Consider the following 27,989-nt stretch of genomic DNA (forward strand, 5'->3'; position numbering starts at 1 on the left):
TACCTCCTAAAATAGGAAAATCAATATCACTGCTCACTTATGAAGATCTTAACCTGCAATACGCTATTGGTACTGAGAAATTGGCTTTTTTTTAACTGTCTTGTGCTTTATTTATAGGATAATACCATTCTTTTTGAGACCCATGATGTTGAACTTATAAAAAAGAATGGGCAAAGCCTGGGGATAACAATTGTTGGATATGCTGGTGCATGCGATGTAGGTGAGTTCTATGAGATTTAGTCAAGTCCAGGAGAGGAGCTTTTCAAATACTCTTTATTCACTGCACATCAAATGGAGAGCACTTCTTTGAAACAGTATAACCTGCAAAATCTATGAAGATGATGTTTAAAGAACTTGCTACAAAGTGAAATTGAACCATAGATTTTTTTAGAGTTGTAATTATCTTATTAAATGGTTCCCCCTTGACTGCTGGACTGTGAATTTTACACCTTTGTGTTGTTGCTGTGCAAGATGTTGAACTGTAACAGAGTTCCTGCTTATACAGGCTGCCTGCACTATTCCTTGCTTTGCCCTGTGATACCTTTCACATTTCAGATGGAACGTTTTAAGAAGAGTTTAAGAAACAGAGAATTGCATGTCCCCAGTTTGCATCTGTTTTTGAATGACATCTTCAGTACGTCCAAAATAGCTCAACATGCACTTTCATTTATTTAATGAATTGTAGGTTTTAGAATAGAAATGATCAATCGGATTAAATAGTCCATTTCTCTGCCAGGCAGGAGATACAGAGATGCACAAATGAGTGTGATGTGTATGCCACTATCACAAGGTGATTTATGACTCTTTGGATGAGTGTTTCTGTACCTAAACTTAGAGAACAGCTAAAAATACCTTTGCTAGGATATTTTTTCCCCTTTTAAGACTGGATAATAGCTCTAATTTAAGCTATTGGTTTCACAAATGTTAGAATCTTCTCATAGCACTTGATAAAGTATGCTGGGAATGTGATGCAAGTAGGATTGCAGTACTGCTCTCTTGATTGCCAGGACGTACTGTGGGCTTGCTGTTGAGGAATCCCAGGCTGGTGTGGTGGGTGCTGAGAAATGGGTCAGGGAGGCAAAGAGAAAAGATGGGTTTGTAGTGCCAGCAGGAGAGAGTGCTGAGCACGGACAAGTTGTGTCGGACGGATGTCAGAGGAAGCTTAGTGTTGACAAAAAGATGGATGAAGTGCCAATGTGGTTAAAGATCACCATTTTTTTTATATGGGGACTGTGGGGAGGTGGTGGAAGGGAGAAGTTACTATTTCAACTGATGATGTTGTGGTTTTGTTAGTTGTGGGTTTGGGTTTGTTTTTTTTTTTTTTTTTTTTTTTTTTTTTTTTTTACTTTCCTACATCTAATTAGAAGTTAAAATTAATAATCAAACTTCAAACATGACAAAGGACAGCTTTTCTGATTACCATGTTTCCCTTTTTTTTTTTTAATAAATCCTTTTTCATTAAGATTTAAAGGACTAAATTCTTTAGCTAGAAGAGGATGATTGAAGTCTTGATCAAAGTACTTAAGCACATACTTTACTTTTAGCTTGGGTAGTCCTGTTGAAATCAAATGCGGCATGGATTTATGTGATTGTGGTTTAAGGCCCATGAAATGAATGAATCCATGGAGGAGGTGGCCTTCTGTGAGCCACTTCTAAGAAAAATTATCAAAGTCAGCATATAGGTTGTGTGCTGCTTGTGCCACTGCTAGTTATTTCCTTCAGATGTCCTCAGTTACTCCATGTCAAGCTGTGTAAAGTGGTAATGTGCAAATGTTGGTTGTTTGCAGAATCGTAGCTGTGTGTACAACTGTGTGAGAAATGCTGTAGTTAAAAAAAGCTTAACAAGAAAATAAATTAGCTTAATGACTTGTTTCCCTTCCTCCCTTGCCACTACCAGCAGAATCTTCAGGGATTTTTGTGAAAAACATAATACCTGGTAGCGCTGCTGACCACAATGGCCAAATTCATGTTCATGACAAAATTGTTGCTGTAAGTAAAATATTCTGCTTATGTATTGTAAACGGGTGGTTCATTACACGTCTCAGCATTGGAAGAACAACTTACTGGAGACTTTCTAAAATTAATTAAGCCTTCTCTGCTTTGTAAAGTAAGAATTTGTTTAGGTAGAATAGATGAAACATCTTAAAATGTTCTGTTTGAATTTTTACAGCAATGAGCTTTGGCTTTCTGTGGTTAAAATATTTTTTTGTTGTTGTTCGAGTAAGTATTAAATGGTAGTTAACTATCAAAGAGGCAGGCATTTGGATTAAAATGTTTGAGTGGAGAATCTTGGCTTTTGGCCTAAAGTAAAGATGAGAAGCTTTAGCTTCTATTGAATTCAACGGGATTTGAGGGTAGTTAAGATTTTGCAAGATGCGGCACATTTTATGATCTTAATTAGTGTGTAGAACGCTGTGGATACAATCAAAATATTAATAGTCACAATTTATATTTGAAAGCCCAGGATTTATTTGTAGAAAACTTAAAACCTTTGAATAGGACTGATTTGAATAATGGCCAATATTGCATTCACAGAACGAGCAGGAATGAATCGCACGATCTTTTTATTTTCAGAAATAACATTTATGGAGATATGATTTAAAAATAGTCTTTAAAGTTGTGTGCTGTTCCAGGACCTTCCCAAGTCAGCTTCTCCTTTATGAAAGTGAAATTTTGATATCGACTTCAGCTTTTATCTGCTGTTTGCAGGTGAAGCCCCTATTGATGTGTGATCTAACAGTGAGAGTATACAGTATTCTAACTGTAAATTGAAACATCTGAATTTGTTTATTAATTAAGCTGTTCAAAGTTGATTATACAATTACGTACATAGGGCTGTGTGCGGTATGCTAGCAGTGATTATTAACTGAAAAGATGTCTAGGTTGACTACTCTTGCTTCATCCGTGATGCTTTTCAAATTGTTCTTTGCAAATTGAAAAAAATCATAGGGAGAAATCAGTGCACACTTAGAATAGCAATTTCCTGTTTTATTGTTGGCCCGTGAACACAAGAGAAACTACTGCTGTGCTTCCTTTTAAAATGCATTTTGAAAATTTTATCTGATCAGTGAAACGTAACTGTTTTCATGAGATAGTTTTTGCAAAATCTTGAGTGAATAACCTTGTAACATCTGCACAAAATAGTGTGGACATCCCTTAAAATGTGTGGTGCAGCATAAGAATGTGATGTGACAACTGCTATATGATGTGATTTAGGTTGATGGAGTTAATATACAAGATTTTACCAACCAAGAAGTGGTAGAGACGCTGCGTAACACTGGGCAGGTTGTACGCCTCACCTTACTCAGGAGGAGGCCTTCTACTGTTTCTTCAGAAAGATGTTCAGATAAAGGTAAGACTTTTCTTTTCCCCTCCCTTTTTCAGTAATTGATTGATTGTTCTGCTGAATTTACAGTGACTTAATTTAGGGCTAAGTCCCACGTGATTCTAGATTTGGTAAGGTCATACTGTAGAAGGTGAAATACTTGAGGAAAATTGAGTGTCAAACTCCCATGTAACCGAAACACAAACAAAAATGGCAGTAAATGAAGTGTTGTTACTTCTTCATATGTTTTGCAGGATCTGTCTGATTTATTTTTTTCCCATCTATTTTCACAGTGCAGCCAAGTGTTCCAGATTTAGCATCTTCTGGAGCTTTAGGGACTGAAACTAGTGTGGACAGTAGGAATGAGGAAAACCAAAAACAGAAGGAAAATTTTCAAAATGAAAAGCTGCAGATTCTACATAAATCAGGTTGATAGAATGTCTCGCAGTGTTTCTTCTGAGTCTTTGAAAAAGCCTTTAACCTAGTTTCAATTCTGATTAGCTGTCATGGCCTGTGTTGTCTGTAGCCTTTGTTCTGTTATACCTTTTATTCAAGTCCTTTTTGAAGTAAAGCACTACCTGTTACATCTATCAACTCCTTCACCAAACCTCATACCCCAAAAGTAACACTGTCCACAGACTTGCTGGTACATTGGTAGATAATATCCATTGATGTTACAGCCCTTTTAGGACTATAGAATGAATCTCATTGGCTCTGTACAGCTGAATTGCTCCAGCTCACCAGCTCTTCTTTCTATCCGTGATCTTTCTCTGATGACGTGAGGTGTCCTGCCTGCAATCTTCTGATAGAATTTTTTCATCCTCCTCTGCCGTCAGGGCCTTGAACCAAATCGCTAAGTGAAGAGCATGAAGATGGAGCATTCCTCCTCCTGCCAGAAGTCAGAGTCAGCTTCCACCCTCCTGGGAGTTCACCTTTACTTGGTAGTCCAATCTTTCCTCAGTCATATCTTCCTTCTTGTACTCTCAGGTCTTAAGCTCCCACCTCTGCAGAGCCTTTTCTAAATATTTGTTAGTTCATGATGCCTGTTTGCTCTGTCTTCTGGCCCTGCAGAAACTAGATCAGAACTCACCTCCTGAGCTCCTTGACCTGGCCTCTCACAGCCTGTGACCTGGGCTGCAGCAACTTTTCAGGAATTTGTAAATGAGCAGGGCTTGCTGAAGTACCAGAGGTGGCTGCAGCAGCAGAGATGGGGATTCGTGTATTGTGACATCTTCACTTGTAGGTCATTTTCCATGATTAACATCTGTCTCATCTGTGTACCAACTGCCTCCCTCCTGTTTGCTTGCCCTGCTTATTGTGCTCCTGATCACTGATATTTCCTGGAGTGCCAGAGAAGCAGGAAGCCTGGCATAAGTTATGTTGACCTCCTGTGAGATTCCTGACTTGGCAATGAGCCTCTCATTGCTGTCTGCTATTTCCCAGACCCAACTCATTTATCTTGCAGTACTAATATCATTGCATAGTGCTTCCTCCCATACTACTGCTGGAAACTAGAGTTGAGTCTCTGGCTTGCTTGTCCTGAGCATACTAGATGGACTGGGAGGATGTTGACTGCACACCAGTGCAGCTAGCTGAGAATCTGGCAAAGGCAGTATAAAACCTGATAACTGGAATTGGAAGCTGGATAGGAGTTGAAATTAGACATGCGTTTTTACCAGTAAAGGCAGTTGGGCATAGAGACAGATCACAAAGGCATGGATTTCTTCGGGTTTGGTCTTTCCAGAAGGTATGCTTCAGTTCTCTGCTGATTTCTGGCCGTATCTACAGTAACTTCTGGGTGAATTTCTACAGATTGTGTTGAAGTCAGCATAAATTATCCTTATGCCTTGTAGTTTCTTAAATATGTAGATGCAATGGAGGAGTCTAAATTATGACTGTCAATGAATAACAATTTTGCTATGACTGTGGAAGATCTGTCAGTATTAAAGACAACCTGGAAATGAGAGAAATGTTAGCAGTTTCTATGCACCATTCTGTTTTACTTTTCTGTCCAAGCCTTATAACCAGACATCCTTTGTTGTGACTTTTGCGTGTTCCCAGAAATAGGAAGCCAAAACAGAGGTGATTGAGTAGCTATGGTTTAAGGTTATCAAATCATTGTTTTAGCTGTATGAGTGAAAAGTGTATATTGATCTGTATTTACACTGGTGGAAGAATTTAAGGGCTTAGCAGTAGGATGTATTTAGGAGCTGCAGGACATTTTTCGGCTCAGAAGAGCCAGGAGGACTTAGGCTCACTGTGCCAGAGGCTCAAAGAACAATACACTGTCCTGTTTCAAGTACCTAGTCCTTTCTTTGCTCTAAATCCTGTTGAACTTTCTGTGCATAAGGTCTTCTCTTCTGCTGAAGTGAACAATATCTCTGCAGTCAATTCCTGACTACTTGTGATTGGGTTATCTTGTGTCACAGTGACAGATGCAAAAAGAACTTCCTGAGGAATTTGTTTCCTAGTACTGTGCATGTACAGCACATCAGTGCCAAGACCAGTTTGTGTGGGGAACTAAAATGGTTTTTACCTGTCTTGAAGTTACCGAACTCTTTGTCTCAGGATGTGTTACCTACACCTGTCTCAGAGCTTTCTGTTCCGCTAAGAGGCAGCTTGGATCTAACTGTATTCTTGAGCCCTTTTCACAGTATACTCAGTTTGTTTGATGTGGATCCATTGCCTCTCCGTAAGTGTTCCAAACCTCCTAGTTTTTGTAGGTGTTTTTAACCAAATTTTATGTATGTGAGTGGTTCCCCCTCATTTCCAATGCTGTGCTAATCTCATTATTCCTTTCTTGGAGCACCATGGAGTATGGTGCAGATGTACCTGAGTCTGAAGAACCTTGGTGCCTGGAATTCATACCTCCTGGCTAGACCCTTGCTGTTTGCTAGCAGAGACAGTATCATGGTGCATCATGGAGCAAGTATGCATGGAAGAATGGAAAAACACATAGTATACAAGTTCCCCTTACCCTGGATAATGTAGATTGATGTGTTTGTTTGCACAGTGTGTCTTGAGATGCCAAAATTTAATCAGTGTGGGTATTCTTTGTCTGCAGTTGGATGTTGCCCTCGGTATCACCTGGTTGTGCTGGTCCTTTTTGGACCTACAGGAAAATGAAAGGGACGTGGTTTTATAATGGAGTACAGAATCGGTGGCCTTTAATAAGCAAACATCATTGCTTGAGTAAACTGATTTTTCATGGGGAAAAAACACATTAATTTACAGGGTTCTGCAAAACTTTTTTGCTGTAAAATGTGTGTATCTTTGTTAAAAAGTTGAAACACTTAATTGCAAATTCTATTCATGCTGAAATATGATGTCTAAGATTCCACCTCGGTGTAGTTGCCAGATTCCAAAGATAGGTGTTTATTTTGGACATGGTGATGGACACTTAATTATAATGGTGCTAAAGTAAATACTGCTAATTCAAGGCTCTGACTATTCTCTGGAAATGCCTCTAAAAGTTTAATGCAAAAAGTATGTTTTATAAATTATACATTGCTTCCTTTTAAGCCCAGTTGTGTGAAATTCTTATTAAACTATGTTTCCTGGAGAGGTATTAAATAGTAATTCTGACCAGGTTAAGACATGCTTAAACAATGCTATTACAAATGCAACGCAGTTTAGGAAGCAGTGTGCACGAGGCCTGAAACTTTCTCCTAGCACACCAGAGGCAATTAACTTAACAGCTGCATCTGCAAGGCTGCGAGCTGGGCAGAGCTGCTTTCTTTTGCCTTGAAGCAGCGCTCAGAATCTGAAGATGTGATGATGGTAGCCAGGAGCTTGAAGATGGCTGGAGAAAAACATCCGACAGTAGGGAAGATGAAGTGTGTTAGTGAAATATACTAGAGCACAGGAGATGTTCCTGTATCGTGAGTTCATGAAATCCAGAGGAGATTACAAGAAAAGATTCCAGTTCAGAAAAAGCCAGCAATTTTGACCAAAAAAATACCATTTTTACAGTACGTGTGTGATTGTTTCTTTTTTAATTGATGCTGCCTAGTGAGAAAGGAAAAACTGTGTAAAAGTGCAGGCAGAAGGACAGGAGGGTGATTATGTTGGAAGTTATTGCTAATAGAAGCTGTCCTGGGAGGCGTTTTCGTTTCTGAAGCACATTCCAGAAGATGTAGTACATACCTCAGCTCATGAGAAGTCCAGCTGGATGAGAAACTAAAAAGAAACCTTCTATTAACTATCATGTGGAAAAAGCTGTTTGGAGGGAAAAGGAGCATTTAGGTGAATTGAGCAATAGTGTTGAAATTAAATGTATCTAATCCAAACCTGCTCGTCCTGCTTTTCCACAGTTCCAAGGAAGTTACAGACAGAGACTTACTTCCACGCGTGTTTGAAATAAAGAAAGGGGCAAACTTCACGTGGAGATGTGCATCAGCACTTGTTCTGTACAACCTATAGAGCTTTGGTAATGTGTTCAGGAATTGATGAAGAAATCTGTTTTCAGCCAATTTGAGCATAGTTTACAGTTGCTGAACTGAACTTTGAGCCTGACCCTAAGATTTATTGCTCCTAGTGAACCTTCAAATCCGTATCAGACTGCACAGGGCTTTGCAGATTCTTAAGTCATGTGTATAGCTTTCCAAGGTATAGCTTGGAAATAGAAAAGAAACAAGAATTTTTGTTCCTAAACGCTTATGCAAATAGGAGGAGTAGGAAGATGCACTGATGCTCTGTTTTTGCTACAGTTGGGAAGTAAATGATAGCGGTCAGCCTGTGATGAAAATACAGCTCATGAAGAAGACTTCTCCCTAGGAACTTCAATTAAATTCAAATGAAAGAAAAAATCTCAAGACGTGTTCCAGAATTGCAGTACAAATTGTCTTCTCTTTTCTAAAGAAGATAATTTATTTCAAAGAGAGCCGTGGTCTGCATCTAAAAACAAAGAAAGAAACAAAAAAACAGCACCCAAGTTTTCATGATTGGTGGAGTTTCTTTTGGTGACAGAAAATGGTCATCTGAATTGCTGGAATCCTTGAATATCTAAGTCAACTTGAGTCTGTTGCTTAAAGGCACACTGAATGTTCCCAAGAGAAATCTCAGTTCCTAGGCTCTAAGTAATATCATTTCTCAGTGCAGGTCAGACAGAATTTGCCTATCTGACATGACAGGAAGTGAAGGAGGAAATACAGTTATGTTTTATAACTTAACTTTATATCTTTATTTTTAATGAGTGGAAAACATCAAAGTTCTACATCAAAGATGATGTAATGAGGATTCTATTGCAAAGCTCACATGTTTTATCTTTGCAATCTATGAAGGTGTTGAAAATAAGGGCAGCTAGGCATCCCATGTGTCTTTGCTTTTCCTACTAGGTAGGTTCTGAGCTTCTTGGTGACTTCTAAATCTATCCCACTCCCCCAGAGCATTTTCCTTGCTCATTTGCGTGCAAAATGTGAGGTTGTGATTTACATTCTAAGTTTCAGTGTGACACATGGGCAGTACTAAGTGGTCTGTGCCTTGTCTAGACATCTGACAAACTATTACAGTCATTCGGGGGGAAAAAAACAGTTTTCAGTAATTCAGACTCCAGTTGCTGCTGTTGTAGCTGCTAGATGGAATTTGCTTTAGAGTTTGATTCCTACCAGTTAAACATTGCTTCAGCTTGGAACTTTATATGTGTGCTGAGCTTCTGGAGGAGGTCAAATGCAGGGCAGCCAGTCATTTTATGCTGTCTAGCTCTGTCAAATTGTCTTACATGACTGTAATACTGCCTTGGTTGCATAAGTAAGAAAGCTGAAAAGATATAAATGTCAAGATAGGCAAGTTCCCACGGAAGACTGGTTTAGAACTGGAGCTTATATTAAAGCTCATGTTACTTACTGGCCTAATTAAACTAGACAAGCCTTTGTACCTGCCAAATGTATAAACAAAGTGTGTAACTGCATTGTGCTTACACAGCTCCATGATAACAGCAGTATCTTGTCAGGTGTTTTACTTCTTCAGGGGTTCATTTTGGTGGAAGATAATGGTCCCTTGGAGTGGCATGCATTTTTATAGCAACAAATTATGAAGTCATGTGAGATTTATTTTGCAGCCTGAAAGAATGATTTATTTACAGTACTATATGGTACAGAACTCACATCTCATCAATGCAAGCATCACCTCTTCTGCCACTCAGCTGAATAAATCACACTTTAGCACTAGCTGACATTTTGCATTGTTTTCCTTAGAAAGTCATTTTTGATTTGCACTGTTTGATAGACTCAGCTTAATGCCATTTCTTTTTTTGCATATGTGATTATTTCCTCTAATCTTTTATTTACACTGAATTTTTATGGAAGTGTTGAGAAGCAAATGTATTTCTGAATGCAAAATGTAAATTTAATCCTGCCTTTCATATTTAGGAAGAGACCCATTCCCTCCTGCATATGATCTAAAGTCCAAGTGGGAAAACCTGCTGGGCCCTGAATATGAAGTTATGGTATGTTACCTTTCAATAAACTACATTCATGTGTGTTATTTTTTAAAATTACAGCTTTGTGAGCTTATTACAGGCTGTTTATAGAACAGTTCAGCATTTGGAACAGATCAGTAACATCAAGCTTTGTTTCCATTAGCATCGGGGCTGAAATACAGAAATGGTATAGCTGATACTTTTTGTAAATACTGTTTATATAGATACTATTGTTAAATTGTTACACAGATACTAGACAGAAATGGAGATTTAAGAAAATGGGCAGTCTTTTTAAATCTACATCACAGCAGCCACTTAAAATACGTGGCATTTTTATGATTTTATTTAGAAACTGTTAGATTTATTGCACACTGAAAAGAAAAAAAAAGAACAACCGCCACAGTTCAAGATAAAATCGTGATGTTTCACAAATAATCTGAGGATTTGATTAGAAAGATGTAAGAATGATTTTCAAACATACTGGACAAACAGGAAGTAATTCAAGGTAATGTAACTTCATGGTGCCAGTGCCTATTAGATATTTCTTCACCTTGTATTAAATAATTGCCAAGCAAAAGATTGTTTTGATTAATTGTCATAAGGAGTTGACTGAAATGGTAATTCGCTCCTGCTACGTTAGCCAGTGAGTACAGATTAAAAGACATTCCAGCCAACCTTCCTTCTGAAGCCTTAAAAAATTCTCGCTGCCACCAGCGAAATGCCCTGTTTGTCTTTGCAATGCTTGTCCAGTTGATTTAGAGACACTTATTTTTACTACTTGGAGTAGCCATCATTCCAATTGCTCTCTGGAAGATTTAAAGTAGCTTTAAGAATTGTCTTGAGGAACTCACTTCGCTTCTTTCCATTAGCACTGCTTTAAGATCTGAAGTTCGTATAAGATTATGTACGTGGTGTCATAAATCTGGTCGGCTGCCCACTTCAGTTGCTTGGTATTCCCATCCTTACATTTCAAGAGTCTGATATTTCTTCCTTAGCACTATCGTGCTTCCCACAGAGGACAAAAACCTGCTTAGTTTGTGAAACTGTGCGTTTCTAATTCTTGAGCTGCCGCCAGCAAAATGGCAGGAGTGAAAATCACGGAATCACTTAGGTTGGAAAAGACCCTTAAGACTGAGCCCAGCCATCAACCCAGTGCTCCAAGTCCACCACCACACTGTGTCCACACATGGTGCAGCATCCCCATTTCTTCAAGGTCCCCAAGGACAGTGACTGCCACTGCCCTGGGCAGCATGTTCCAAATTATGAGAAGAAATTCTTCCTAATATCCAATCTAGACCTTCCCTGACACAACTTGAGGCCATTTAGTGTTAAGACGTTAATAGTTGGTCCTTTTAAAAAATAGAAGGAAGCTGTTACAACACCCTGTTTTGAAGGTCAGTTTTTGGTTCTTCCAGTTTTTGTCATCTGGTCTGCTTGTCTGTGTTAAGTAACAGCGTTTAGCTAGACTGCAGCCTGATGGCTCACTCTCTGTTTCTCACTGTCCTTGCCCCTGCACTCAGATCCCCTGAAACTTGCCCTGAAGGTGACTGTGAGTCGGAGGACTTCTCTTAAGTATTTCTCTCCTTGTTTGAAGAGAGGATTTAGTGTCACTGGTGGCTTCTGTGTTTCCAGTCCTTTGTGGTAGCAACTTACGAACAAAACTGAGATCCTGTTGAAAGGAAAGACACCCTGGGAGCCTGTTTGGGGATTTATGGCTGTGTGGTGTTTGTTGCCAAGTACCTAGCTGAGAACAGTCTGGCTGAGGAGTTATCGGTCCTAGATTCATGTAGTTACAACTGAGTGGACATGAAACAGATTCTGCCTGTTGGGAAAAATACCCGAGGTACTGGGGTAGAAGACAGGACTCTGGAAGCCCTATTTAAAGTTAAGCTGAAAGAACAAGCCAAGACTTAAGGTTGCTTTGTTACACTAGAAATTTCCAAGGCAGCCTGAATGGAAACAGTTACCTGATTTTTGCAAGGCTATGTATTTTTCCAATCTTAACAAATAGAGCTGACTTCCCAAAAACCTAAATGACAGTGACCCAGAATTCAGCCTTGGACTGTAGATCACTACAGATTTCATCTGATTACAATTAAAATTTGAATAAATATCCTTCTATGGCTACAAACGAATTCTGTTAAGGAAGAGCTTCACAAGAAAATTGGTGGAAAATATTTAGAGTTATTGCATTCAAATTGAAAAAAAAAAAAAAAAAAAGTCCTCGAGATAGACTGAAGGGATTTCTTCTACTTCTTGTATATGATTCATTTTGCATTCAAATTTGTAATTAAACTCATGTATTTCAAGCTGTGTTAGAAACATTCTGCAGAAGATAGCATTTTAGTCTAGATGTTAGGTGGCTCTACTGTTGCCTGAAGTAATAATTTAGGCCATTGTAATTTTCAGTTCTGATTGGCAAGTTGCTGTGGGTATTTGTGTCAAATGTAATGGCATTCTGTGCTTATAGAGGATTACTGGACTTGACTAAAATTGTCACTCAGGCTTCAGGAATAGGATAATATTTGAATCCTCTAATAAAGCATAATCACAACATTGCAAAATGTGTTGGGCGTCAGAGATTTTTCTAACAGTCATTTTTCTAACAGTCACTTAACATTATTCTGCATCAATATAATATTGTCCTGGTATTGAAAATAGTTACGCTGTATAATTCCTTAGGTTGTGAACGTGGATATGCCCATTACAGATGATTCAGAACTGCAGAAGTACTCAAAGGTATGACTTGCATGATTTTTTCCTTCATGGCATATGTTGACATTTATGACTCAAAATTCCACATTTGTTTATTTCATAAATATTTTCATAAATATTTCATAAATTTGGGGTGATTCCAGTTTTCAGTCTCTTTTCAAAAAGAGGCTGCCTATGGCCTGCCTATTTTCCGGAGTGGTCCAAAGCATTTTTAGTACAATGGGCAAATGTTCCTTTAAAAAGACAATCAAACAAACAAACAAAAAAAAACAAACCAACCGAGCTAAAATTTTGCAAAAGCCTCAAATTATTGGGTGCTTAATTGCATTGAAATTCAGTTGTAGCATATCTGTTGAATGCAGAATGAGGTAGGGTTTGAAAGTCTGTTAAACAGTGTCATAATCCTGTGCAGGGATTCAGTGTAATGATCCAGCCTTGGGATGGAGTGTCCTTTTAGTTAGGATGTTAGAATTTCTTTCTTCTGAAATTTCTGGTAGACTTTCAAGGTGTGTATGCTAGTACTGCAAAACCAAGTTTTTGAAGTGATGCATTTATGTGCTTGTGGGGATGTCTCAGTGAAGAAAGACCATAAAGTCAGAATAAGGCATGGCCGTGAGGAAGTGATAATGAATGGATTGCTCCTTTTTCCTTTAAACATCCAGAATAAACTGGGGAACCGGGTGGAGATTCAGTGTTTCAATTTAAGTAATAAAGAGCCAGAAAGTTACCAAACTGAAGGAGCAGATGCTGCTGATCATCTTTGCCTCCTCTCTGTGGGTTGCTGTGATCCCTGCTGTCTTGTCTGGATCACACAAAGATAATAAGAATTGGAGGCTTTCTGAAGGGGAAAAAAAGTAGAATAAAAGGGATTCCATGAGAAAAGGCTAACACAAAATCAATGAATTTACACTGCAGAAATAAGATTAAATATTTGCAGAGGATGCCATGGATATTCTTCCTTCTCCGAAAGTAGTGTAGATCCTCAAGGGTCAAGACAGCTGATCCTGTGATGGGTTGTTGTTAAGTTAGCATTAAATGGTCATGATGGAATTTCTGTCAGCTTTTTCAAAACTCACTGTTTGGGTAGGACAGACGTACTTGAGTGATGCCTCTCTTCCGTGCACTCTTTTCAAATGGCAGCATTGTTTAAGAGTACAGCGCAAAGGATTCATGGGTTGTTTTTATTTGTGTAAATGGTTTGTATAGAGAAATTCTGGACACTTGTGCTGTAACACAGACAATGTGAGTCAATAATTAAGACAATAATTTCCCCGTGTTTAATTTGAGCTGTTAAGTCTTAAATGTGTTCATGTCATAGTAAGTGTATCCATACTGTCTCATCTTTTGGCAGCTATTACCCATCCATACTTTGAGATTAGGAGTTGAGCTAGACTCGTTTGATGGACATCATTACATATCATCAATTGCTTCTGATGGTCCTGCTGCAACACTTGGTCTTCTGCAACTGGAGGATGAACTTCTGGAGGTAAAACAAACAGAAGTAGTGCATTCTTTAAACCTTTTCTAAAATGCTCCTATTAGATTTTAATTTTGTTGCAGTGTGTGCAATACTAATTTTAATGAGTTGATTCTGAAAGCAGAGCAACTCTCTGGAAGCCTCACGTTTTCTTCACCGTTTCGTTCCTCACTTGTGTACCTCCTTGTGACCTCTAAGTGACTTCATGCTTTTTTCTGAAGTGTTTAACACGATTATCAGGAATCACAAGGGCTGAGATAATACTTGTTGAATGTAGATGTATCTGTGGTCCTTCGGTTTTTTTGAGCAAACTGGCATTAGCTTTTGTACTCTACCTGGTGGATTATCTTTCTTAATATTTTTCATTCCTGGAAAAAAATGTACAGCAGTCTCAGAAATTCCTCTTAAGCATTTTAACTTGCTTGTTGAGTCTTGAGAGACATTAGTGTCTGAGAGGTAGTACATCAATTTAAATATGTATAGAGAAGTAGTCAGATAGCTTTGAAGTTATCAGAATCAGACCAGACCTATCAGCTCAGGAAGAATATACCTTTAATCAAATTAAAATAATACCTGTTTTGTGTCTGTATCTATCAATATCTCAAGCCTGCAAATAAATAGTCATTAATTTCCTGTTGAACACTGTTTATGAAATATTTTGAATATTTTTTAGTGGCTGCAAAGAACATTTAATTGACATCAATGGGAATAGAGTTAAGCCTTCTGAAAGATTAATTTGTTAGCTGTACTGCTCTATTGCCTTTACTTGTTGTTCACCCTTTGATGTTGATCAAAAATTCATACTGATATCACTAAGACCTAAACCATCTCTTTCAGTTATCACTTAATGGAGGAAATCTCGATTCCTGAAGGAAGAGATTAATGGAATGCTGAAAGTGTCATTTAAATTTCTTGGCCACTGAACAAAAAGTTATATGGTAAAAGCAATTACTGCAAAGTAATTTAGGAAACTTTAACTCTATATTTATTTTTTTATCAATTTTACTTATTACTGTGTATCTACAGTTAAGTACACAGATATGTCCAGACGTAGTGAGCATATACTTTCTTTTTCTGTAGCTGGAAAAAAAATAACAAAATCAAAATGTGCTCCAGGGCTGAAGTTATATATGCCAGGTTTAACCCAGAGTATGTTTTTGCAGCCAACTTATAAATCCCTTTAAGTAGGGGTTTGCAATGGAAAATGTGACAGCCCCATTTCCCAAACAAGCAGCTCTACCTGGGCCTGATACAAGTGGGATTAAAATGCAATCAGTACAAGAATTTTCTTTAATATATGGTGAGGTTGACTGCTGATTATTTTTAATGATGTGTTTGAATTATGATAGAAAACATGGTATTTTCTTTTGTTCTCTAATTTTAGCTGGTTTCATTGTGCTCTTTTTTAGAAGTAAATTGCTTCCTCCTGTTCTTCTAGTTTTGTGAGAGAAATCTCACTGACTCCTATTTGATAGCACAACTAACTGGAGGGTTGTGGTAACTGAAGGGGTGCTCGGCACCTTGCGTGTCTAGAGACCAATTTCTGGCAGTTGCAAAAGCAGAAATGGGAGTCCCCAAGTCTGCTTGGGAGCGAGCAGTAGCTCTTCTCCATCAATCACAATATGCTGAGAAATGCTGGTAACTTTCCACCACACTGCCAGTCTCAATGCATTAAAAAATCCTTACGCGTAGATACTTCTGCTTAAATAATTAACTAATGGATTAGCCTGATAGCTCAGCAGTTGATGCAGGTCTTACAGAAAAAAGCATGGCAGTTCATCTTACAATGTTGCAGACAAGCTTTAGCATTCCGAATTTTCTCCTTAGGTGTTCTTTAGTAGGAGAGGAACTCTGATTGTCAGCAGTATGAACTATGTTTATACTGTACAGTGTGCAAAGAAAAGATGGAAAAAATAAAATCCGATTAAAAACGGTGTGTAACGTGAGTTTGCTGTGTGATCTTACCAAAAAACTTCCGTTTTCCCACTTTGGTTTGGTCTGTGTTGTGGAGTAGATTTGGAAGTAGATTAGTTGAAATCCAGCCATACTGGGCATTTGGTCACGAGAGCAGATTTGAGGTGGCCTGAGAGAGAGCCCTGAGATAAAGGCAGGGTTGATTATTGAACCCATAGCACTAACTCAGTTAAACCTCTTCTCCTTTGGGGCTGCAGTGCTTGTCAGTGGAAGTCTTCGTGTTGACACCCACAGCACCCACTGACAGCTTGCATGGCTCATATTTAATGGCATCACTATGGGGCAAGTTAGATGTAGCCTCACAATACTGCATATTATGGAAGTATATGAAAGAGACTCCATCCCTGTATTTTTATTTTCCTGAGGAAATGTAACTGTAGCATCCCATTTTTAAAGCAACATTATTACTTTTTTAGAAGTCTATGGTTTAAAATATTAATTAACAATGGCCTTATAGTCTTCTTTTCTCACTCAGGAGCACTAAAGCGTGCGGGGTTGTAACCTTAGGTCTTTATCAGGGTGTTCTGATTAATTGCTTACTGTAATTGGTTTGTTTTCCACTATATAACCATTCTTGCATGTTTTGTGTAGGATCTATATCAGTTTCAACCAATGTGTTACAGTTTGAAGCACTTACACATGTGCCAGTTTTGACTTCAAGTTTTTGATTAGAGCAAAAATCTGTGTTTTCTTAAACATTTTTGAAAACTGAACATTTCTATTTAAATTCAAATAGATCAGCCTATTGGTTTTGGGGGGGGAAAAAAAAAAGGCAATTCCTAACAAAGAAGCAAGTCAGAATAAAGTAATTTCTAGAAGAGTTTGTGCTAGGAAAAGTAGTGACTGGAAAATGAATTGTAGGAAGCTGAAGAAAGTAGAGATACGATGTAGCAGTAGACACAAGATCAAGTTTAACATTCATAGAAATGCATGTATGTTTACTTAAGGAGCACTTGTTAATAAAACAATGCAAGTTTTGCTGGAATCCCTAGGTAAAATTAGATCTTCACATGCAACTAAGGCAAGTACATCAAAATTGATGAAAGTAATCTGGTTGATATCCTCCTATATAACTTTGTGTGGATATGTGTTTTCTGTGTAGGTAAATGGAGTTCAGCTGTATGGAAAATCACGCCGTGAGGCAATCACTTTTCTAAAAGAAGTGCCACCTCCATTTACAATGGTTTGCTGTCGGCGACTTTTTGATGATGGCAGTGAGTCTCTTGTGGATGAACCCCCTGTGAGAGTTCCATCTCCAGAACAAAAGGTAGACTTCTCATGTCATTCAGTTGGATATAATGAAGATCACTTCACGTGCATGTGTTTCTGAGAAAGTAATTTAGCTTTCTAGAGAGAGTGTTTGTTTTCTTTTTTTGTTGTTGTTGTTTGGTCCAGACTTTTCAATCTTAACATTTCTAAATATACATTTGTAGGTATTTAAACCCAGTTTTCTTTTTAGTTGTCATCTGCAGTTGCCTTTGTGACTCACTTTGGGCTTGTAAGGCACTGCTGGTTTTTCAGTGAGAAAGAGTTCATGTTTGCAGCAGTGTTACTTATACTTCAGTTTATGCAGGTTGAAAGGGAGAAACTTCATTGTACTATAAATACAAGGTAGGTAAATCACCAATGCATGCTGACTATGTACATCCTATTCATCATTCTTACACTTAATAGGTGAGTGAGAACTTTGAATTATACTAAATCACATCCTTGCCACCATTAGCTGATTACTTCCATGTTCTGAGTAGGTTTTTTTTTTTTTTATATAGAACTGGAAAAATATTAAACTTAATGTTTCTTTCCATTGCAGAAGCTTTAAAGTCTTGAACTAAAGCTTGACACTTGTAATGGCTGTTCCTATTTATAACAAGTATTTACACCTTGATTTCTCATCTTTTCTGATCTAATTTCCTGTAAGGTAGGATTTCTGGGAGGAGAGTTAAAAATGAAATATGGACATTTCATGGAAGAGTAGAGCAACATCAAAGCTTTTTTGTAGAAGGATCTTTCCATTGCATACAGGAGTTGTTCCAGTGTGTTTTTGATGTTGTATCTCATTGAAATCTTTCTACGTGCATACTGTTGGTTGCACATCTTTGCCATAAGACAGTACTGGATGAAAAGAGGTCTCTAATGAAAAGGAGTAATCTCAGAATATTTCTACTTTTTTCTGTTTAAAATAAGACAAGACAGTGTGCAGAAGAAGAAATCCTTCCTTTTGCCTCACAGATGTGAGCATGCAGTATTTGTACAGAGAAATAAAGTCAAAGCAGTGTGAAGTTGCAATTAATGTTTTTCCTGTGACATCATGTTTTGATAGTTTGTAAAGATTTAGCTGGTGAAATCAGTAGCTAGATTAAAACATATATAAGTTTTAAAAAAACAAACAGCAAACAACAAAAAACCGAAGATACCTTTTTGGTATATGTACTTGTACAACAATAAATGCATTTGGAAGTTGTCCTTACATGATGAAATTGAGTAACTTTGCTTCTTTCATAGTTTTTGTGCTGAAATATAAAAGTCAGAAACTGTTCTTTCAAAGTAGATGTGACTTGCATAGTTACAATTTAAGGACTATTTTTGTCTACTTATTAAATGCCACAAGTGTCAGTTCATATCTAACATCTGGTCTTTCCAGTATGTGACAATGGTTGGTTAAATCTTTTATGCTAAGATATTTATTTTTTCTTTATGCATCTAATGGGACAGCTGAAGTTCGTCAACATGTAACAGGTTAGTAATATTGCTACAACTAATTTGAGTCATATAGGGATGCTCATATGCCAGGTTGGGCCCTAGTGCTCAGAACACAGTATATATCCAAGGCATCAAGTTGGAGAAGGTACCAGTGCCTGAAGTGAGCCTCATAGTGTTGGATCAAGTTCTACTTCAATAAAAATTCATATTTTAGGGCATGTATGAGTCTTTAATAGTAATCCGGTATTGAATTAGTAGTGCTTGTAAATAACTACAAAGCATAGAATGTGAACTAGAGTTCTTATTTTTTAGGTGAAACCTGAGGAAAACATTAATCCTGAGGAAGAAGAAGAAGGGGAATTAGCGTTATGGTCTCCTGATGTGAAAATTATTGAACTGGAGAAAGACAAAAATGGTTTAGGATTCAGCATTTTAGACTACCAGGTACACTTTTCTGTGCCACTAAATATTAAAAATCCTTCAATCTTTTTTTTTTTTTTAAATATGTTGCCTTAAAATGTTTCGTGACGTAGATTACTGGGTAATCAACTTGGCTCTTGGACCAAGAAACTGTGTAGGGAAAAGTAATTTATTTTTAGCTTTAAAGTATAGTGTAGAGCTTGTTCTAAACCAGTCTGATTATTGGACGTGATAAAGTGCAAAGTCTTTAATCAAACTCTACCTCATAACTCCAAGTTTAAGGGCTAAATGCTAGGGGAAGATTGTTTTTGTTTTATTTTAACTTAGAATGACTTCTTAACTATGAGAAAACTTTCTTAGGTACTGCAATGTCATTTTCCATGTGCCATATTTAATGAGTCCTTTTCTCCCTCATTGCCTTAAAGCATTTTGTTCATAAAACGCAGTACTAGGCTGCAGTTTGTGGTCACACACAAGTCCTATAAAGATTTGCCATTTCAGGCATTGAATCAAGCCATAAAAGCAAAACTATCAGATTTTAAAAGAAAGTTTACAAAGGTGGAGCTTTACCACAACAGTCCTTCACAGTCAAAAGGGAATGTCAGGGCTGACAGGTGAACTGGTGTAGCAAACTCATGTTTGTGTAAATACAAATATGCTTTAAATGATTAGTATAAGATTAGAGCTTGAAGAACCTAATTAATATTTCTGTTTTGTTTTGTTTTTCAATTATTGTTTCCTTGCTTGAACTTTAAAACTGGTATGCTGGATATACATTGACATTCAGGAGCCATTTCTAGCTTAAAACTGGTTTCTCCAAGAAACACTTTGGATTAGGTTATGTATGTAACAACGGAGCTCTTTAGAAATTAACAGAGAAATCTTTAATTGTGGGAAAATTCTACTAAAGGTCATTAATCCTTCTTTCCAAAATACTGCTTTATAGAAACTAAAAATCCGAAGTCTGAATGAAATGTTCTTAATTTTTCTTGTCAAACTGACATATTTTTAACATCTAGCCATCATACTTAGAAGGGAATAAAATAGTTGGATCACTCCTCATAATAATATACACATCACATCTGAATGCTGCCTGAATGTTGTAGTCTAATAAAATGTATTCAACTGTTGCGAATAAATGTCAAGTGCTATAAAATTCAATTACATTTTTGATACAATACAACATGCATTGGGAATGAATTAAAAAAAAAAAATCTGAAGTATTATGCAAAACCATTAATTCTATATTTTACCAGTGTGATTTAAGATTACTGAAAATAGATCCTGTTAGTCATTTTCACTGACACATGTTGTGCTACAGTGCCAGCTTTACTGTAGAGTTGCTTGGAGTCTTTACAGAGCAGTAATACACAGATTTGCTTTTAAGTTCTCATATAATCAGAATTAATGAAGGCTTTAATAACAGGCTTTTTATTTACTTATTCACAGATGCAAATACATGAGCAATGTTGTGATACTTTCAGCTAAATTTAAATGCATTCTAATCAATTCTAAATGAGTGGTAAACCACTTAATCTCAGATCTTTATAATTTCAAGATATTTATGTATAAAGTATGCTCTTTTGTTTGGGATTTGTCTCTTAGATCTTTTCATCATCTGCAGATTAATTTTTATATGGAGATGTCTGTAACTGTGCACTTATAATAAATCCATAGTATTCTTGAGTTCAGGGCAAAGAAAACAAATAATTGTCCACGCTAGATTGGAGAGGACAGAAATTTATGTGGTTAATGGGAGACTGTTCAGAAATGCCAAAGAAAGGTTGCTGAGTAGCACAAAATTACAGTGGAGTTTTTAACTATAAAGGATCTGGAGATCCAACTCTGTTTTTGACATTTCTTTTTACAGTTACCCTTTTTAAACAGCAGCATTTTTGAGATTCATACTCTGCTTTGCGAGAAGAGATTCATGCCTTGTGACAAATAGGCTGCTTGCACTTTTGTCCACCACTCATTTAAAAACAACCAACAGATTACTCAAAACAAGCAAAGCCAAGATGGACGTTCACGTGGCTTTGTGTAGCTCAGTGAGTTGTGTCAGGAATGGACCCACCTTTGTAGGCTGCCGTTCGTGTTGCTGGAGGCAGGGTGCAATGGCAAGACTTGCTGAGAGAATCATAGAATGGCCTGGGTTGAAAAGGACCACAATGATCATCTGGTTTCAACCCCCTGCTATGTGCAGGGTCACCAACCAGCAGCCCAGGCTGCCCAGAGCCACATCCAGCCTGGCCTTGAATGCCTGCAGGGATGGGGCATCCACAGCCTCCTTGGGCAACCTGTTCCAGTGCCTCACCACCCTCTGGGTGAGAGGTGAGTCTGAACAGAAGGCCCTCTCCGTGCTTAGACTTACATTGATTGACTCTCTGTTCTGGAAGCTTTAGGAAATGTACATTTCAAGTACCGAACTTGGGGGTGATGTAACCGTGTTCTGGATTTTTTTAAGATCAAAATATTTTTTTTTGTAGCTGTTGGTTGAAATGGAACTTCTTAAATAGCTTTAGGGCTTCAGAAAGTATTGGTAGGAATGTTTAAAGTAGCACAACAGAATAAAAACTGCGATGTGCTATTATTCTTTCTTACTTTCCACTTATGTCAAGTTATGATAATGTCTTAGAAGTCCTATTGAAGTACCAGTGTATGCTGACCCACTTCAGTTCCTTCTTGTGAGAGAATGGTGATTGTTATCTGCAGGGTTTAAGAACCCCTGAAATCCTGCTCATCCAGGTGTGTTTGCACTGGGGTCTGTTATGACAGTGAGCAGTGCCAGATGTGCTGCAGAAGTGAAACAGTGCTAAGAGACCAGGCTCCTCATGGTGCTGGGGAATTTTCTTCCCACTGCTTTCCATTATTGTACTGGATATTGTGCTTCAGTTGTCTAAAATGCTGCAGTTCCCATGTCGTGCTCTGAGAAGACAGTATTAATAAAAACTCTTAGTGAAGTAGAATAGGCGTCCGAGTACTTAGAAAACTGAATGCTGAGATGGAGAAATTATTGCTCTGGTGTATGAATTTTTAATGGGCTGTCTTTCTAATAATGTCTCATCTATCAAATAAATGATAAGCATATCCCAAGTGACTTGCAGGATATTCCCAGAAATGTACAAGCATAATTCCAATGCCTATATATTTTAATGAACTAATTACAAATTAATTATACCAATTATGCATTATCAATACTATCACTACTTTGTCCCGTGTTTTCTTTCCTCTGTCTTGAGGGATTTAAGTGCTCAAGACAGAGCCTTCTCATTAATTAATTAAGGTCCTCTATGAAGGACTGGTCAGTTGTGCCTAAAACTTTGGGTTACTGTTAAAGAAATGGGTTAGATTTAGGCTTTTTATTATGAAGGCTGTATTTGTATAGGATCCTATTCATCTTCACATGATCACTGGATAAAAAGTTCTTTTTTTCTCTTCTGCTGAATGTCCTGATTTCTCATTATATAGCAGGAGATCTTAAAATCTTTGAAACTGGTTTCTTGCTGGCAAGGTTAATACTGGATAAGAAGAGGGGTGGCTGAGGAGGGCTGATCTTGTGGTGTATTTCTTGAAATGGTTGATTTCACTGTTTTGTTTGTTTGTTTTCTCTGGAGTGTTATGGCTTATTTAGAATAGCAAACATCAAAGAATTATTAGAATGAAATCTTCAGTGTATTTTTCTGTCGTTGCTGCTGTGTGGGGGTCCTGTCAAAGCTAGGTGTTGCCTTTTCTTATTAACACATAGGGTCGGGACTGCAGAGGGAGGTGCACATCCCTGCTGGTGGGCTCTGTGTGCTTCCCCAGCTGATACAGCATCACCAGCCCTGGGGGAGCTCGGAGGAAGCAGCCTCCTTGCTGGCCATCCTACCTTGAACGAGGAGCCTGCCCCATTCTTGGCCGTTAAAAAGGTGTGCTGTTCGGTCCTCTGGCCAATTTCTCCACAAAGCAATATACTCTGCCTCCCTTAATTTCCCTGTAATTTCACTTGGGGAAGCTGCTCTCTTTTTTCACCTCTTAACTAACTTTTATGTAGTGTTGCTGGCGCAGTTAGCGGCAAGTGGGTCTTGATGGTGAGTGGGGGACCTGGTATACTGTTTGTGAAGTGCTTTGGGATCAACTGATGCAAAGGGCTACACCAGTAGATGTAAAAGCATCTGGCTTGTTAGTACCTTGTCTAGCCTGGAGCTAAACCTTCTAACCAACAAGTCAAGAACTAAACAGTCATTACTGAGACCCAAACCTTTTTCTTACAAAGAAGTGGGAAATGGAAGAGGGCACGATGTGTCAGCAGGTTAAATACAGGAGAAATGCCTCATAAAACCGGCGCCATCGCAGGAGGTGGAGTGAGAGGAAGAAAAAACTCACACACTTTGAGAGGTAGAAGTGGTGGCAATAGCAGAAAGGGTACTTTGAGTAGCCCTGAAACAGTGTTCAGCAAAGATCCAGCGCATGCAGGCAAATAGATTCTGTCAGTAATGTTTTACAGAAATATTGGAAAAACCACAGGTAGCTGAATTGCAGATTTCTTCAGGCAGTATTGACCAGAAGGGAGCTCGAATGGTCTGATGAGCTTTTATCAAATTAAACAAAAAGCTGAATGGACTTTACGTGGAGCTTAATTTACTGTACTTTGAAGTCAGAGTATTTTAAAGCAGCTATTTTCAAGTGTGTGAAACTAGAGAGGATGAGGGCTGGAATAGAGAGGGCTGACATTTTGCACAGCTCATGTGAGATGCTGCTTCACTGCAAGCTGTCCTTGAAAGCCAAGGCCCAGTGCCAGCCCATAGATGTGTGGGGTGCAGGAGCCTGCAGGGTTAGCTGTGCCAGTGTGAGTGTAAATGTCTGCCCCTCCGTGCAAGAAGTGACAGGCATATCCACATTGCATGAGCCTTGTGCTACCAGGACCTGGAACAGCATGAATTGTGCCTGCCTTCACCCTCCTGGGTCAGTGCTTAGCGGGCTTTCACTTTGATCTAGCCATAGGGACTCCACAATCTTCTTATTCCTGGGCTTATCTTCATTATCATTACCAGTATTTTCTTACTGTTGAACTAAAGTCTTTCTTGCTGCACATTCAGCAGGTTATGTTTTGCCCTTTTCCCAGGGAGCATGGGAAACAATCGTTTTCTTTTTTACAACAAAATCACTCGCAGTCATTCACAACAGGAAGTGAAGCAATTTAAGCGTCCCCAAATATCTTTTCTCATTTCTTTATGCCCCAAACAAACAGACTCCAGATGTAGAATTACAAAAAAGCAGTCTGACTTATTCGTAGAAGGTGGTATCCAACCAGATTATTCTTTTCTCTTTTTTGGACTGTCTGACAGCGAGATGGCTGGAATGCTTTGACGAGTTGCTGGCTAAACATTTGTCCTCTTGTGATAATTTGAGCTTTGTCTGTCTTGTGATAAGTTTGTTATGAACAAAGGAGCATATTCATGTCCTTGTTAAGCACATTTTCACCTGATCATGTGATGGAAACCTGTGGCTTACTAGCAAAAGCTGCACAGCTGTATTAAAAAGCAGTTTTACAATGGCTATCAGCTTGGTACTGGGAAAACTGATAAAGGCTGCTTTTCTCCCATCTCTACAACCCATCCACATTCATTAACATCAAAGTTCCGTAAGCCTCGGTACCAACTGTGTTGGTACTCATCTCACGGAGGATTTGCTTCTCTCCCCCTATGGGAAAGTTCTGCATCCTTTAAATCATATTAAGCTGCTTCATTTGTGAAATAATTCTTAATAGTGTGTCATGAATTGAATTCAATGTAGCTTTTTGAAAAATTCTCTTGGAATTCAGCTTAAATACTACTTTTCAGGACTGAAGAGCTGGTGAAAGCAACTGAGCACATTCCTGGTGAAGTTTCTAGGGTGTTCACGATCACTGGTTTCCAAACCTCAGTATGACAGTACTAAAGGCATTGGGAGACCAAAAACCAGCTCAGTAAGAAATCAAAGAGACTACATATCTCAGCATGAGATACAGACAGATGCACGGGGAAAGATTGCTTAGGTAGAGCAGCTGAAGAACGTAGATGCAGGAAGACGCGTTGGGCTTGAGGAAATCATCAGCCTGACTTGGAGTGAGAAGGCAGGAAGGAATCTCATGCACTGAGTGGTGTGTCCTCTGGGCAGCTGTCCTGCACAGACCCTGCCTCTTGTGAGCTGCAGCAGACAGGCCTGGGACTGATATCTGAGTCTGAGGAGAAACGAAGTATTGCTTAGAACTCCTGGTTTTCTTTGGTTTGTCACACGTCCTTGAAATAAATGCTAAGCAGTATTATTATGAATCTTTATAAATGTTTTCCCTATTCTCCCATGTTCTACCAATCTGGTTGTTCTTTTTCATTTCCTGCTAGAAAGAATAGCTTTTAATAAAAACAAAAAAAAACCCAAACCAAGGAAATTCATTATTATTCCACAGATGTCTTCTGCCAGCAAGAGAAGGCTAGAATTTAAAGGGCCAAAACTGTAGTTAGACTCTTCTATTATAAACACTTAGCAAGTCTCAGAAATGGTAAGAAAATTAGACAAGACCAGAGGGAGCTCTATAATCGAGTGCTGCTTATCTGAAAGCTGTACTGGTCTTTCAGTGAGCATGTAGAGATGGAGGAGCATGTAAAAGCTCAACCCAGGCAGTTCTGAATCTGTGGCTCTGAACTGATGAGATTTGAGGTGTATGTTGATGGATAAATGTGAAAATTTCTGAAAACTTTTGGAAGTAATGAGGAATTCTGTTTTCTTGATACCTCACCCTTCTGGAAGATGTCTCGTTACCCAAAGCCAAATAGTACTGTTGGATCCAGAGCTTTTCTGCCTGCTCTCCCTGCTTTTCATAGTGATCTTAAAATTCTCAGCAACCCTTCTGCCCATCATTCTGTCCTCTCCACCATCCATACTGTTGCAAGCTTTCTTTGGCCCATGTCATGGTTTGCAGATTCTAATTGCAGGGGGAAAAAAAAAAAAAAAAACGTAATCTTCTGTCTCACTCTGCTTCTTTTGAAGTTTTTTCTGTAGCAAATTTTCCATAATTCATGTGTTTGCTCCTCAGGATGCAGGGTCTCCATGCAGAGAGCTCTATTCTGTCTGAATACACACGCTGCACTGCCGTGGGCTAACAGTGTTGAGGTCAGCATACCTACCTGATGGAAGTGCCTGCTTGGCTATCTGGGTGGACTGTTTGAATCTGAAAGCTGATCAAACTCAGTATGTGCGTTAAGACCATTGGCTGTAAGTGGTGCAGGTTGCAGTTTTTCCCTTGGTGCGTTGGTATTTTTTTCTTTATTCCCACGCATCTTTATCCCTCCTTTTATCTCATCACACAGTGGCTTTCCTCCATTTCCTTCTGAGTTCAGGGTTGTTTTTTTTTTTTTTCCTTATCTCTATGGCTTTTCCCTGTAGTCAGCACTCAGTGTGTTTTTTTCTGGAGCTGGAAGTCTGAAACTCTAAGCTATTAAGAGACTAATGAATGTAATCCCTGCGACTTTAGCTCTGTTGAGAGCAAATATGAAAGGTGGATGAAACCTTAAGTTGACTGAAAAGTTTGATAAATTAAAAGATAGTGACATGTGCATGAGTCCACTGCACAGTGCCACTTTCACAACTGCCATAGTTAATGTCTATCTTTCATCTTATAATTTGAGGATAGCAGTAGAGAGCAAGTGCTTTTTCTTTTGATCGTTCTCTGGAGGCACTTTTGTCCCAGCTACCTGCTGGGCAGATGAGCTCTGGCTGCGTGGTGCTTGCTGTAGCTCTGCCAGCCTTGCTCTGCTTTGCGTGGCGGCCGGCCGCCGTGCTCCTTCTTGCTGCTAAAGGCCTTCAGATGGCAGGCAATGAAAGGCCAATGTGGAAAATCATTGTGCTGCTTACACTTATTTTCCTGTTATCTCTTCTCCTTTAGGTGTGGCTCTGTTTTTTTTTTTTCTTTTTTTTTTCCTCTGCAAGTTCCTGTTTCTTTGCTGACATTTCCCACCACAGAAGTTTTGATTAATGCTGGCTCCAACCCTGAGCTTCTGAAATTCTTTGCTTTATTCCCTTACTACGGATCAATAGTTACCAGTGCTTCACCTTATACCACAACAAAGTTCAGTCATCTTCCTTGGATGCCTTCCTGTAGTTTGTGTAGTTTAGCACATCAGCTTGTGTTTGTTTGGTACAGCCAGCGGCTGCTTATGTTGTGTAGACTTCTTTCTAAGTCGCCCTACTGACTTCAGCCTAACAGGAGTGGGAGAGGCAGAAAGGAGTCTTAAATGCTTTACATTTATCTGCCTGCCCACGATACTTTGAATAACTTGAAGAAAGTGGATCTAACAAAAACTGAGTGCTTTCTCACAGAAGCCTTCTTTAGGCCTTAGAGTACCTATGGCAGTTCTGAAGATCAACACCTGTAACTCTGCTGGTGGTGCATGACCAGAAGGTTTGGACCTGGAGTCTCCTTGAGGCCAACTGAGGGAGGGAATTGGATTTCATGCGTGTGTTCCACCTCTCCTCTGTTCAGTATGGGCAGTGCTTAGTGGCTGTGAAAGGGATGCGATTTCGTTCTTTCTTCCCTCTTGCACCCTGCTGTTGGTGTGCATGCAGAGGATGGCTCTGCAAAGGCAGCGAGCCACAAAGTGGATGAGTATCAGGAATGCTATCACAACACTGAGCATACAGGTAAATGACTTCGTGCGCTGTTCTGCCTTTGTTCTACCTAAACAGTAAGATGAACATAAAGGCGTTTGCCTGGTCCTTTTGCTTGTTGATGTTTGTGCGCTCCTGGTACAGTATGCTGCAGTGCTGTGTTTGGGAAGCTCTCAGTCTGGTATCTTGCTCAGAGATTGAGTGAGACTGCAGACTGGAGGGTTTTAAATATGTATATGTATGTTAGACCTGGAAGTGGTCCCATGCAAAATGTAATGAAGCTGAGCTGCTCTGACCTCTGAGCTCTAACATGTGTTTGTTTTGGCTCTCTCGCA

At 38.8% G+C, this 27,989-nt stretch overlaps 1 protein-coding gene across 10 annotated transcripts in view; it reads left to right on the forward strand.

The window, feature by feature from the left end:
• The window catches only part of PATJ (PATJ crumbs cell polarity complex component), a 142,999-nt gene that overhangs the window by 18,956 nt on the left and 96,054 nt on the right, over window positions 1-27,989 (forward strand). For 8 of the 10 annotated variants that reach the window (XM_085231934.1, XM_085231937.1, XM_085231935.1 and 5 more), the window contains 8 exons: window positions 118-220; window positions 1,898-1,989; window positions 3,217-3,352; window positions 9,694-9,770; window positions 12,426-12,482; window positions 13,810-13,944; window positions 17,012-17,176; window positions 18,922-19,053. In XM_085231934.1, the coding sequence (XP_085088060.1) occupies window positions 118-220; window positions 1,898-1,989; window positions 3,217-3,352; window positions 9,694-9,770; window positions 12,426-12,482; window positions 13,810-13,944; window positions 17,012-17,176; window positions 18,922-19,053 (897 nt within the window). Of the gene's footprint in view, window positions 1-117; window positions 221-1,897; window positions 1,990-3,216; window positions 3,353-3,618; window positions 3,754-9,693; window positions 9,771-12,425; window positions 12,483-13,809; window positions 13,945-17,011; window positions 17,177-18,921; window positions 19,054-27,989 lie in introns of all 10 variants that reach the window. The other 2 variants (XM_085231942.1, XM_085231938.1) reach the window with 2 other exon arrangements.

This window comes from Meleagris gallopavo, chromosome 10, assembly GCF_905368555.1.
Source record: "Meleagris gallopavo chromosome 10, MGAL_WU_HG_1.1, whole genome shotgun sequence".
NCBI lineage: Eukaryota > Metazoa > Chordata > Aves > Galliformes > Phasianidae > Meleagris > Meleagris gallopavo.